This window comes from Tenebrio molitor, chromosome 9 (assembly GCF_963966145.1).
Source record: "Tenebrio molitor chromosome 9, icTenMoli1.1, whole genome shotgun sequence".
NCBI classification, from domain to species: Eukaryota; Metazoa; Arthropoda; class Insecta; order Coleoptera; family Tenebrionidae; genus Tenebrio; species Tenebrio molitor.
Window position 1 is genome coordinate 15,526,833 of NC_091054.1, and position 13,711 is coordinate 15,540,543.

General features: G+C 41.8%; 3 protein-coding genes, 1 long non-coding RNA gene and 3 other non-coding genes across 8 annotated transcripts in view; 5 read left to right on the forward strand and 2 right to left on the reverse strand.

The window, feature by feature from the left end:
- The window catches only part of LOC138138811 (uncharacterized), a 75,872-nt gene that overhangs the window by 7,211 nt on the left and 54,950 nt on the right, over window positions 1-13,711 (reverse strand). The gene's annotated exons all lie outside the window — the stretch shown is intronic.
- Srp68 (signal recognition particle 68) lies at window positions 283-2,474 on the forward strand. Its single transcript, XM_069057669.1, has 2 exons — window positions 283-475; window positions 546-2,474. Exons 1-2 carry the CDS (start codon window positions 385-387, stop codon window positions 2,147-2,149), a joined length of 1,695 nt encoding a protein of 564 aa, XP_068913770.1. The 5' UTR covers window positions 283-384; the 3' UTR covers window positions 2,150-2,474.
- Reps (RALBP1 associated Eps domain containing) lies at window positions 2,665-5,659 on the reverse strand. Of its 2 annotated transcripts, XM_069057668.1 has the most exons (4): window positions 5,331-5,659; window positions 4,860-5,277; window positions 3,978-4,336; window positions 2,665-3,845 (listed from the first exon to the last, which is right to left on the reverse strand). In XM_069057668.1, exons 1-4 carry the CDS (start codon window positions 5,478-5,480, stop codon window positions 3,006-3,008), a joined length of 1,767 nt encoding a protein of 588 aa, XP_068913769.1. In that variant the 5' UTR covers window positions 5,481-5,659; the 3' UTR covers window positions 2,665-3,005. The 2 variants fall into 2 exon arrangements, with proteins under 2 accessions (XP_068913769.1, XP_068913768.1); XM_069057667.1 differs by having other exon boundaries at window positions 2,665-4,336; window positions 5,331-5,656.
- Window positions 11,217-13,711, forward strand: part of LOC138138803 (NAD kinase-like) — a 48,388-nt gene continuing 45,893 nt past the window's right edge. Inside the window, exon 1 of the mRNA XM_069058892.1 lies at window positions 11,217-11,703. Within this exon, the coding sequence (XP_068914993.1) occupies window positions 11,531-11,703 (173 nt within the window). The 5' untranslated portion in view covers window positions 11,217-11,530. The remainder of the gene's footprint in view (window positions 11,704-13,711) is intronic.
- Window positions 11,784-11,856, forward strand: TRNAK-UUU (transfer RNA lysine (anticodon UUU)). The gene has a single exon. It is a non-coding gene; the product is annotated as a tRNA-Lys (tRNA).
- On the forward strand, window positions 12,134-12,223 carry TRNAY-GUA (transfer RNA tyrosine (anticodon GUA)). Its single transcript is given in 2 exon segments — window positions 12,134-12,170; window positions 12,188-12,223. It is a non-coding gene; the product is annotated as a tRNA-Tyr (tRNA).
- Window positions 12,509-12,579, forward strand: TRNAG-CCC (transfer RNA glycine (anticodon CCC)). The gene has a single exon. It is a non-coding gene; the product is annotated as a tRNA-Gly (tRNA).

Genomic DNA, 13,711 nt, shown 5'->3' on the forward strand with positions numbered 1-13,711 from the left:
CAAGACTTATGAATTGAAAAAAATCTAAATTATCACCTTGACAGTTTTCATTTTCTTATTCAAGTTGAGGGTAAAATATGATGCGAGGAGAAATTCCCCAATTTATATTTCTTGTAACAATTCTGGAATAATATATAATAAAAATTAAATAAATAGAAATTTAAATTGCTATATTGACAGTGTGGAAGGAGATTTATTGATACTGATACATTGATAATACGTTGGAAAAAAGTACTAAATACGACCCTGTCTTTTAAACTACGTAAAAAGCAGCCTAGATGGCGCAAGTGTAAATGTCAAATGTGTCCACGTTTGACATTTGTGTCAAGCTGCACCTTTCAAATTGGTTGAATTCAGTGCAATTTGAATTAAACTCGCCCCAAAATGGTGACCGAAGAGCAGAACGACAACCCCCAAGTGGAGGACACAAAGCCCGTCAAGAAACCCGATCCTCTAAAACCGTTCACCTTAGAAAGTAAGTTTGTGACAACCTAACCTAACTTTTGTTCCATCTGGTGCAAAACTGACCCTCGCCCGTTTTCCAGTCTTGAAAATAATCAAAAACGCGCAACAACAGCACGGGTTGAGACACGGCGACTACCAGCGCTACCGCGGCTATTGCTCGCGTCGCATCAGGCGCCTGCGAAAAGTCCTGAAGCTGCCCCAGGGCGACAGACGGCACTTTAAGAAGCGCGAAGTCACCGACACTCACATAAACGACAAGAAATCGGACGAGCGCTACCTTGAGATCCCGCTGATGCTGTCGGAACGGTGCTGGGCCTACGCCATGCAGCTGCGGCAAGAGTCGAACACCGAACCGCGCAAGAAGTTCCATCTGATCCAGAAGCTGCGCAAAGCTTGCGTGTACGCGCTCCAGCTGGAGGAGTTGTGCCAGCAGGAGCGCTGCGACGCTCGCACCAAACTCGAGTCGCAAGCTTACGTGGCGTGGATCCAGGGCAATCTCCAGTTCGAGCTGCAGATCTGGATGAAGGCGACGGAGAATTTGAAGAAGGCGCAGATGATTTACGAGAAGTTGGCCTCGGCGCTACCTGATAACGATCAGTTGCCCTACAAGCAAAGAGTGGTGGAGATCACGCCGAGCCTGCGCTATTGCGCCTACAACATCGGAGACGACAAAGCTGTCGATTTGCTAGAGCTGCGCAGTCAAGGCATCTTGGAGAACTTTGACGCTTTGGTGTCGCAGTCCAAACAGCAGACTGAAGCTGTCTTGCACGAAGTGCAATGGTTCGGGATCAAGATCTCGGTCAGGATCGAGCGCGTGCGTCTCTTCCTCTTGAGCATCGAAGGCCTCGATGACTCGCTCTTCCACGCGGAGAACAACCAAGCAAAGATCAAGATCCTGGAGAATCTGTTCATCGACTTGCGCGACATCATCTCCGTGGCGAGAGACGTCGTGAGGACCGAGAAACAAGACCAACTCTTGCTGTCCTATTTGTTGTCGATCAGAGTAGAAAGGACCTCGCAGAGACATTTGTTGCTGATGCAACAAACCAGGAAGCCCCAAGATTGGGTCCGCCTCCTCGACATCATCATCCAACAAACTGGGGAGTTGTCTCAGAACGAATCGATAAAAGATGTGAAGCTGGCTCAAGACTACTACGACCAACAGTTGCAAGCGTACAAAGCTTTGAGAGTTTACTACTTGGCGAAGACTCAAGGTGCGCAAAAGCGCTGGAAGGAAGCGGCGGTTCTCTTCGATTCGGCGTCCAAAGCTCTAGGGAAGATTCCCCAAAAGAGCAAGTTTATAAAAGAGTTGGAAGATTTGTTGAAAAGCGTGAAGGAAACTGTCGACACTGACAAAATCAACGCTCAGGCGAATTGCGTTCTTGACAAGCAGGAAGATCACAGTCTTGCTGTTCCCCAGAAAGTCTACAAGAGCAAAAAGCCGTTGATCGATCGCCTGGACGAGTTCAGAGAAGAGCCTCAACTGTTGAGCAAAAATCCAAATATTGTCACCCTACCGCCAGCCATGGAACCCATCCCAGCCAAGCCTTTGTTCTACGATTTAGCACTGAACTTCGTCGAGTTTCCAGATTTGACCGAGAAACTGGAAGGGGGACAACCCAAGCAAAAGGGGGCGGGTATCTCTGGATTTGTCAAGGGGTTGTGGGGTTGGGGCAAGAAATAGGCGCGTCGCGGTTGCTTTACTTTTAATCATGTAGCACTTTTGTATTGATGGAGGATTAAATTGGGATTAAATAGGAAAAGGAGTTTCGAGTCTGTACCTCAAAATACAACAAACATCTCTTCTAATTGGGTCGCACAACAATGACTCCGCCTACCTTTTCCTCACGATCAATACGATAGGCCGTGTACGATCGAAGCCCCGCCTTAAAATGGTCGACGCCTATTTCTTGCCTTACGTGTGAAGCTGAGGCGAGAAATAGGCGCGTCTCGTTTTAGTTATCTAGCACTTTTGTATCAATGGAATTGGAATAAAGTAAGAAAATGTTTTTGCTGTTTTCTCCTAGACCTGTGCCTAGACTTCAAATCACACAAAAATTGTTCGTAATTGGTTCGCGCGACGATGACTCCGCCCCCACGATCAGATTCAGATTTAGTCCCTGCCTCGAGTAGCCGAGTCCCTACTCGACGCGATCTGGAGGTGGGCGCGTGAGAATAATTCGAGTAGCAGGGCGGTGGTGATTTTCAAGCTTTTATTTAATCTTAAAATACAGTCTTCCTATAGCTACACGAAAAATATAAGACTTTGCTGCTATAGAGCCGTAGAATATAAACAAATAAAATTCTGAACAACAGTGTACATAATAGAAGATTCAAATTTTATTTGATAACGTCATATTAAAAAAATATTCTTTCACTCAATAATTAAATTAGATAATTGAACAATTGAATTTTTTCGATAGGCAGTTTATGGCACTGTCGGCCTTAATAATACCTGGAGATTCAACTTAAAAGTACTTCTTTGATTTAATCGAGGACGCTTAAGGGTAGTCTCATAAATACTAGTCGACTTGGGGGAACTATCCCATGTTCACCTGCTTCTCTAACCTAAGCTTAAGCGTCATTTTTTCTTCCCTGATGTCGGCTAGTTCCTGGCTCAGCTCCTGGCAGATCCTCAACAGCACCGTGTTCTCCTCTTGCAGCTTCTGGAACAGTTCCCACTTGGCCTTGTCCTCTCCGCTGGGACTCTCCTGGCTTTTGGTCGGCTTCCTGTAGACCTCGAAGGCGCCGTGCTTCCTCGGCAGCTCGCTGTTTCCCGCGGTGAACCTCGCGAAAATCTTCTTCCTCTCGGCTTCGTACATGTCCCCAGGGAAAATCCCCTCGTCGACGTTCTCGTACTTTTCGAAATTATCAAAATTGGCGGCGAAGGCGGTCTCGGCTGCCCCGCAGTCTCCCTCCGACCTCTGATTGATCAGCTTCTTGGAGGACTGTATGTTGGGGCTGATCCGGGGCGGGATCGTGGGCGGGGCTCCCAGCTTGCTCAGCCTGTTCAAGTCGAGGGAGGAGCTCCGACCGTGACTCTTGAACGGTCTGGGAGGCGGCGGCGGCGGCTTCTCCTTCTTGGGAGGCGGAAACGCGGGGAGGCTGACCGGTCCCTCTTCTACGCTGCTCTGACTGGTAGGGGGCGGCGGAATGGCTCCGGGGCCCGGGATGCTGATCTTCTTCGGCTGAGGCCTCTGGATGGCGCTGTTGTTGTTGTTGGGGAGGTTCGAGGCCACGTCGATGAACTTCTTCGGGCTGTGCGCTTCGGCGTTGTCGACCAGATCCTCACCAGGTGGCGCCGCACTCGTCGAGCACTCCGGAGTCAGTCGCAGCGGCACCGGATGCAAGATCTTCGAGTCTTTGTCCAAGGTGATCTTCTGGAAGTCGAAATTGACCGGTTTAGGACCTGGAGACGAGACCGAGCTCGTCGGACTGTCGACGAACTTCGTCCACTCTTTCGCCGTGTCTTTGGTCTGGGGGGAGAGCATCGGCTCGGTCTCGGGACTCACCGAGAGGGGAGTTTCGTTGCCCGGGATCAGGGTGGGGGGCAGGGCGTCGGGAAGTTCAATGTGGTTGCGCCGCAGCACCACCAGGTGCATGGCCGTGTTGAACTCCTGCAAGCTGAGGGCGCCGTCCTTCGTCACGTCGGCTAGCTGCCAGATCTTGCGCAGTTCGTGCACCGGGAGGCGGGACTTTTCGAAGAACATTCGCGCCACGGGGGCGGCTAGTAAGGCATTAGTGTCCGGCTGGAGGGAACGGAATTGATTTGCGTAGTATTCGCGCTGTTCGGGGTTGATCGTCCAGATCTCGGAGCTCACCTCGGTGTCCTCCTCGCTGCTGTGCCGGTCGCTGGATTCCTCTTCGGTACCTGCACAGTAATCAAATTTTATACAAACCAGATAAAAGTGCTCAATCAGCGCGTACACGTCATCCGCCACGTTTTTTCACCATCAACATTAAAATTTTCCTTATGAATATTTTTATCTACACCTGATGCTCAAGTTGACGACTCCATTTTCAAATTTACACTTGTCTTCTTGTCTGTGAAGCAACACACAACTTCTGAACGTTCGTTATCTATTAATAACATTTCACATGGTGGAAAAATAATTGTTATAACACTGCGCAAATCTAATAATAATAATTAAAAACAACAATCACCTTCATTGGTAACCTTTTCAATTGTTCTTATCAATACACCCACTGCAATTATTCACTCAATCATCTATGGTCCCAACAGATTTAAATGCACGAAATAAACAATAAACCAATAAAAAATTACTTCATGCATAACATCGTCGACCACTTAATCTTTTCATCGGGCTGCCAAACCTTAGGTTTGCTAATAACTTGACTCATTTGTTAATTTGTCTGAAGAAGAAATTGCTTACCTAAAAGCTGTCTCTGTTCCTCAGATACCAGCCCCTGCCAGGCGCCCCCGACGGCCCAACTCCTGTCTTGGACGCTGTTGGTGGGGGTGGGGCTGTCAGATGCTGTACTAGATATTTCAGGTGATCCATTCCTAACTATGCTAAGTGTATCACTGTCAACCTCCGAGTCAGTACTGTTGGCGTCGACTTGTTCACAATAATCGTTGGCATCGTTCCTCAGTTCGATTAAATCTGGAATTTGCGCCTCGTTCTCGAGATTGTTCCAGGTAAACCTGGGCAGCGGCAGCTCCAAATTGGAAGTGAGCACGTCGGCTTGTATCGAGATGTTGGCCTGGTAGGCCGCTACTAATTTCAGTGCGGAAAAAAATTGTTTCCTAGTCAGACTGGTCGTGTTTTGGCCCCAACAGATCTCTGAAATCTGACAAACAAAACGTCAGAAAGTTAGGTTAAGATCGGTGCGGGACCACTCACTTGGGATATGACGTCTTCGGGCACGCTGCCGGACTTGATTAATTCGACGGTTTTGGTCAGGGAGGCGTTTCCGGACTTTTCTTCGTCGCAGCATAGGAAAACGTCGGAAAAATATCGTTGTAAAGTTTCTGACAGCTGTAACTCCTCCATCTTTGACAGCTGATCTAGGGGAGCTCGGGCCGGTCCGGACGCGCTCGGCGAAGGTAAAGCCGCCAGAAAAACACCTCGTTAATGTAATAAATGTTTTTCTACGTGATTTCATAACGATAAAAACGCTTCGGGCGCTCGATGGACTAGATTTTTATTTTAATTTATCGACGGTTCGATTCCAAAAAAAAACACGCTGACACGCAGTGGCGTAACTAGCAAATTGCCCCCCGGGCCCCGGGGCCCGGGGATATGTTATTTTGGGGCGCCCCCTGGTAACGATATTTTGCAATATCACAACAAACACCAACATCATAAGAAATATTTTTATTACTCCTTCTACACTTTAAAAACATTCACACGGCAAAGTGCACCTCTCGTGATTTCATCGTCACAAAATGCACTCACAGATGTAGTGCTTATAATTTTTTTATGCAACGATATATTGCACCCTATAGACCCTTCAGATCCAACATTCAACTGCATCCAATTAAATCACAGATAGATGCTGCGTGGTTTACATTTACAAATAAATTCTTTCAATTATACCTAAGTTGTAATTATCTGAGTACGTTTTGTCGAAATTAATTGTTATGTCTTTATGATTAATACATATAACAATTAAATAATAATTAAATTTCGAAAATGGGTCAGTATTTCCCAAGAGTAAGATATTATGTTCGTATTGTATCAGTAGCACTTACTTTTCATTCGTTTTCTATTCCAAGACAGTAGTTATATTTTCAAAGACATATTAGAAGGTTATTAGGTAACTTTCTTTGTCCCAATTACTGTTTAATTTTACCCTAAGAAGAAGTTTGAAAAGTTGTGATAAACTTTGAAAAGACCTCCTTGAGATTGAAAGAGATTGTCACTTTATTTCCTGACTTTAAAATGTTGTAAATAAAGAAAAAGAGAAAGTGAAACAAAATAGATTTTATTCTGAAGGTAAAGAAGTTATTGGCAACGTGAAGAAAACATATTACTTACTTAGATTGAAAAAGTCCTGAAAGAAGAAGATAGTACAAAACCAATCACATAGTTAAAGAAAGAATTAGTGATAAGATGTTGTTCTATCAAACCTACCTGCTCGCATGCAGAGTTAGTGATGGATGAAAGTTTTTCAATATCAATACACTGTGGTCCCGATATAACCTGCCAGAAGAAATCCAGTAATAGGTGACGACGAGTAGAACTCATACTCAAAAAATGTTTCTAACATGTACTCCATAACACAAGACATGGCAAATTTACCACCCTTTAGATTAAAATCGCGTAAACCACTTTGGAAAGAAGAATTTCTCATGGAACCATTTTCCAAATCTGACTATTGGAAAGCAGCCTGGCAAGATGTAGATATTTTCAATAAAAATCTAATTGAGGATCCTACAAAACAAATTCCGGGATTTGACCTACCTAGGAAAATCTGGTGTAAATTAAATCGTTTTAGAACCGGCCATGGCAAATGCAATAATATGCTGTTTCACTGGAACATTCGTGAAAACCCTTCTTATGAATGCGGTGCAGAAAAAGAAACCATCCAACACATTGTGGAAGAATGTCCCCTTACTAAATTCCAGCAAGGTTTCTCCAAACTCCATCTACTTACCGAAGACGCCCTAAATTGGCTAGAACAAATTAAAAACATATAATTTACCATAATTATTTTATGAATTTCGAATTTTAATTGTAATTTTTCTTCATACGTATATATATATATAATAAAAGTCTTTTCGTTTTCGAGATAAAAATAATTGAAAATTTGGTCAAAATTTGCTGTACGCTAATGAGTTAATCGGTTTTAAAAAGGTAATTCTCGTTACTTGGCTGCAATTTCTTTAGCAACGGTACCTGTAACACCTATGACATTTGTCAAGTTTAATTTTAAATTTGCGAATCCTTCAAAAAATTATGAAATTCACAAAACAAGAATACACCGATTTGCATTTACTCTATGGCGAAACACGTGGTAATTCAAGACCGGCAAGGCGACCATACGGCGAGCGTTTTCCTGAAGGAGTCCTTCCGTCCCGTTGTACTTTTGTGGAGCTACATCTGCATTTATGTGAGGTTGGTTCTGACTGATTCCAATACGATGGCGTCACCGATCCTCCATTTAACCCCTCTAGATTTTATTTTTTGGGGCCACACGAAAGATTTGGTATACGAAGTTGAAATAAATACAAAAGGCCAACTCCAGAAACGCGTAACAGATGCCGCGAACCAGATTCGTAAAAGCCCAGAAATGCTGAATTCTGTTTATGAAAATTGGTACCGGCGCGGAGTACTCAAATGTGCTTATAAATGCCAACGGAAGGCACACAGAACATTTATTATAAAATAATTTTTCTAGTCTAGTTTACCTTTCATTAGTTAGTAGATATTCTCAGTTAGAGTTGAAAGTACGAATATGTAAAGTGTAAATAAATTTATTCAATACATTATTTTGGCTATTTAACCACAATTAAGACGATACTCTTATTACTCAGTTCTTCCACAATTTTGCACACACTACCTGTTTCGGTTCAATTGCCTCCTACGAAGTTTGACGGATGTTTCCGCACCCAGGAGTTTGAACCTATGACACGCCAATTGCGTGTCCGGTAGGGTTTTCTTTTTACGCGTAGGGGTTTCGCACAATGTGGACCGTGATTTCAAAATGAGGATAGATGCTTCAGATTAATGCAAAGATGTATTGGTGTTTCTGGTTCTACATTTGCTTATCAACTAACTTAAAACTAACGAAAATGTACAAAAGTGAATTCGCACCCCCTCTCCGTCATGGGTAGTACGCTGGTGGTCTTTTGAAAGATGTGCATGAGCCAGATGGCGGGACTTTCCCACTATTGTGAAAGAGACCACCAACGTACCGGCACCGGGGATGATTGTCGACAGGAATATTGGAAGCGGCGTCATAAACTAAATTGGACCGGCCGCTCCAACACTACCTCTACATTTATTTACACATTGAAGAACACCACTTTATTTCTTACTCATTCATCTCAGTCTACAAAATCAGCTTTTGTACCTAAATAAGCTGGTGAATTAACGCACACAGTGTACACCGTTTTCAATAAATGTCATTAATTTGATTTAGCTTGTCAGATTTGAGATTTGTCATAAACGATTCAGGTACCTATGTTGCTTAGATACTGTCATCCTTACAAACACCAACAATTAATTCCTGAGTAGGTACGTATTTTTGTGGTCAGCAGCGTCGAATGGGTGTGGATAGGGGTTAATTTATCCCCATTATTTTGGACCTAATGAAAAGGGGTTTTTTGGACTTGTTAGATCCTTCTAATGACCCAGAATTTTTTTGGCAGGTTATATCGGGACCATCCTGTATATTTATTTATTCATATTACATTTATCCAAAATTAGTACACCTACATCTTGTTCCTGTAGAAGATTTTCAATTGACATTATTTTTTCAAAATAATAAGAAAAATCGTCTGATGGACCTACATTATAAATGTGCATCTAGGAAGCATGGAAGTGTGAATGCACCTTTAGCTTTCTCACCAGAAAATTTACTAGCCGTTAACAAATGGCAGTAATGACATGAGCCCGAGGGACGGGCCCCCGCTTCTAACCATAAAATAATACCCATAGCATATTTTCAGACTGGACAACATGGTTGGCCAGGGTTGCCAACTAGCCTCCGTAGCCTCCATAGCCTCCCAAGATGCACATTTATAATGAATTAAAAAAATATTAAAAACCACTGTGTTTTACAAAGACACAGTAGCGGTTCGTGTGATTTTTAGATGGGGGCACGGTAAAAATCTAGTCCCTTGGCTGGTATCGAGAAATTAGGCCATCCTATGGCCTTGACAATTGCTAAATGATTTTTTTATGAGACAGATACAACAAAACACTTGTTTTACTTCTCCACATCAACGAAAACTAATCATTAGCGTTGTCTCTAATAAAATATTTATTAAATTCTCATGTTTTACCTCTGACGATCTTCTTGTGCTTGTAGTGTCTTTGCCGATATTTTTAGAATCCACTGCATGGTACATATTCATATTTTTTAACAAGTTTCATAACACCAAACAAATATTTATTGGATTTCAGCGTTCTTCAACTTTGCCCCGCGCGTCACGTTCGCTTGAGTCTCGACCTCCAGTGGTTCGTCTAAAATCTGCACCGACAAAATGTGATCCGATGCTGCATAATTTGACTGTCCGAATATGTCGTTGCCGTAGTCTACTGTTTGTAGAAGATTGACAAACTGGCTACACGCGAGCATGTTGTCGGATAGTGCAATGAAATTAATTTTGAAGCTCATAACAGAAAATTATTTTACTTCTTGCCAGATATACAGCGGCGGATTACCCAGAGGGCAACATGCGCTATAGCCTAGGCCTAGGGGAACACTATACTGCTGTGTCTGTGTAAATCTTTTATTTCTTTATTTGTTTTTCACCTCCATCTTCCATCTTCGGTTTATGTTCCCTTAAATATTTTCCTCAGCACCTCCCTCTCCCATGCTTCCAGTTTTATCTTATTCTCTTTTGTTAACACCCAGGTTTCAGGACTGCTACTCTTAGGTATTCAATGTGGTTGACCCTTTTGAAGTTATATATTTTTATTTCTGTCCTGAATTTGCTGTATGGTTCCTCGATTTAACAATCTTCTTGTTTCATTATTTAGTATTTCGTTTCATCTTCCTTTATTCTCAGTCCATAAACCAATTGCAGCTTTGTCCACTTTACCAAATACTTATTCTGGTTCCTTTTTGATCTTCTTATCAGTGCTACATCAACTGCATAGGCAATTAGGTACTTGCTGTTTTCGGTGGTACATTATCCTTGTGTTTAAATTTCGCTGTCTTTAAAAACTGCTTCTAAAACTATATAATATTAAATAGTACTGTTGACAGTGGATTCCCTTGTCTGACTCCGATTTTTCGTCCAAAACTTTGTGGTACTCTTTCGTCCGCAGAAATTTTGTTCTGTGTGTCTGTCAGGTCACTTTTGTCAGACCGATTAATTTCTTCGGGATCTTCAATTTTTTATTGCTTGATATATCGCGCGTTCAAATGAAATCCTGTGCTGAGTAGACGTTGGAAAAATTAAACCGTTTAGAACAGCGTCAAGTTTGAATTTCCCGCCATTTGACACGAAAGACATTTGTTTATATTTAATCATAATTGAACATGTTTGTTTTCAGCAAAGGGTGCCCTTAGCTATTTACTTTGAGAATAAGAATCGTTACGTTATTCTATTTTTAATGTAAAACATTGCAAGGACGGAAAAAAAGGAAAAATGTTGGCTCTAAATTTTAAGTTAGCTGTCAACATGTTCCAATTAATCTATGCTTTAAAAAAAGCACAACAATTGACGGTTACCAACGCCTTCCCAGCCCAACATTTCATTTGAACGCGCGATAGTTTATTTCTTTCTATTGAGTAAGCTGTCTTAAAATCTATGAACAAGATATGGAGACTTAGGTTTTGTTTGTGGCTTTGCTTCTTTAACATCTTCAGTATAAAAATCTGGTCTGTAGTTGATCTGCCCTTCCTAAATTGTTGTAAAACTTATTATTGCTCGATTATGATTATGAACAACGAAAAATCATCCCACATTCGAACACACTCAAGGACACCACCGTCAAACAGTTTAAATTTAAAATGGGCATCCGACAGCCCCTCGGAACGTGCCACCCCCCCTGGTTCCGCTACTGGCTCGACAACACCGGCGCCCGCTTAAGCCGAATTCACAGTCGCCGTCCGCGCTCCTCCGGTGCCGGTTTCCAAGCGACGTCGAAACATCCGAAAAAGCGATCTTCACGTCGAAGTGACGGTGAAACGGCGGCAAGCTTAAAATAAGTGACCTCCGCGCAAGAAGCCTGACCCTGCCCTGCACCGGACAAAAGCGCGCCCACCTATTTATCTGCGATTTATTTAGGTCAGGGCCGTACTCGGTGCGATTATGATTTTTCATTTGCCTTGATCTTAACAAATGTTAGGTGTGCTGTAAGTACCGACTAGTTCGAGGAGTACCGGTGCACGCGCTCCTTCGTTACCGCCGGGACAGTGTCGGATGGGACTTGTCAGTGGTGCGCGAGAAGACATGAACGAGAGCGATCTACAACTGGCGAGAGCCATGGTGGCTGATGAGAGGTTCAAGTCGGAGAACAGCACTCCGGGCACGAGTCCCACGCCGCTCAAGAAGACCGTCGTCGGGAAGGTGATGGAGAAACTCAACACGTTCCGGTAAGGAGCCTCATTCTAAATTTACACCGACTTTTAACAAACTTCACGTTACTACGACTCAAAGATACCGTCTACTATGAGCCCGGGTAGCTCAGTCGGTAGAGCATTGGACTTTTAATCCAAGGGTCCAGGGTTCAAGTCCCTGCTCGGGCGGCTCAACTTTTTTCTTTTTTTTCAAATGAAAACATGCTTTTATTTTTTTTTTCATCCTAAAATATAGTTTTACCGTGTTACTGATAAGATAACAATATTAACATGCTTGAATGTCATGTTTGTTATAACTGCGCACATGAGAGATTAATTCAAATGATAATATAGTCGTCAATTTATAAAAACAATACTCTAAGATTTCTTTTAATTGTTTTTATTGATTATGTCATTAATGTTCGGAAGTGTAGCTGAAGTACATTTTAACGGAAGCAGTAAATAACCTTCGATAGCTCAGTTGGTAGAGCGGTGGACTGTAGTGGTTCAAAACTTGGATATCCATAGGTCGCTGGTTCAAATCCGGCTCGAAGGAAACTTTTTTTTCAATTTTTATTAAATTATTATTTACCAATCCAATTTTTTTATTTTAAAAATTTCTCGATTATTATACAATCCCAAATATTTTTATCTGCAAAATACAATTAATGAAAATTTGAAAAATAATAATCAAAAGTCATTTTCGCGATAATTACTAATTAAGTAATTACATTGTTTAATTTTAAAAATAAAAACTACATTAATTAAAACTTTTGAGGAAAATCAATTAGTGAATCAATAGGTTCGTTGAAGTACTTACATGTACACTGTACAAGACGTAGCACTGCTAGTGTAGTGGTATCATGCAAGATTCCCATTCTTGCGACCCGGGTTCGATTCCCGGGCAGTGCATCAACTTTTTCATTTTTTTATTAGTCATATCAATAAAATACTACCAATTCTCTTAGTATATTTTTTATTTCGACAACATTGACCTGACCAACACTCACATTATGCAAATTTTGGCACAAATAATCCGCCGGACATGTGTGGGTACCATTTTGACCCGAGTGTGAAAAAATTGCATTACCGAATATGGCAATTTATTATTGAATATATTGCCACGTTGTGCAATAAAAAATTGGACAAAGTCAAAAGAATGTGAAAGTATATAAGACGAAGGTACGATTTATGGTCTAGTCTTAATATTTATCTAGTGGACGGCACCCTTAGGAGATGCGTGAGACAAGAAAAATGGGTTCACTGTTAGAGCGTGCACATAGGGGGGTGATTTATGAGCTTTTCGCGACGAAAAAGAATTCTTGAGCAACTCTACTCGACGGTGTGGTCGTCTGCAAGACCTTGACGGTAAATATAGAGTTAATTACGCAGTTGCGAATGGTCTAAAAAACCAATTAATTGCGATAATTTTCATGGCAAGTGCCATCAGAACAAGTGCACAAAATACAACATGGCGCGTTAAAAACGGGTTTGAATTTTCCGCGTTTTGGAATTGCGCCAATGAATTAATGCGACCGGATTGATTTAACTGAATTTCATAAAACAACGCATGTGAATGGAAGAATTTTGTGATTATGTATAAACTGCGCTAAAAACTTCATTCAGAATGTAATTTTCATAATGACAGTTGCCACTATTATACCTACAAGAGAATGACAAGTCGAATTTTTCCGTTTTACGAAGTGATTTGAAAAAGTGCGGGAAATTAAAATTTGATAGAACTCATGGAAAAATATCAAAAATTAAACACTATTATTTTTTACATCATTTAGAAAACCTCCGCTATAATACAATTGTTACATTGTCAGGATAAAAACTTTTATAACTAGTTGAAAGTATTTCTACACTGCCCATGAAACATCATAAGTTGCGATAATTCGTACCTGCAACCTTGTGGTGTGAGGCCTTATATTATCCTGTTGTAAAGTGACTAACTCCCCGCGTTTTAATTACGTCAACAAGACTGTGATTAAACCATTACCTCTACCATTAGGAATTACAATTTTTTAAATTTGACGCAACT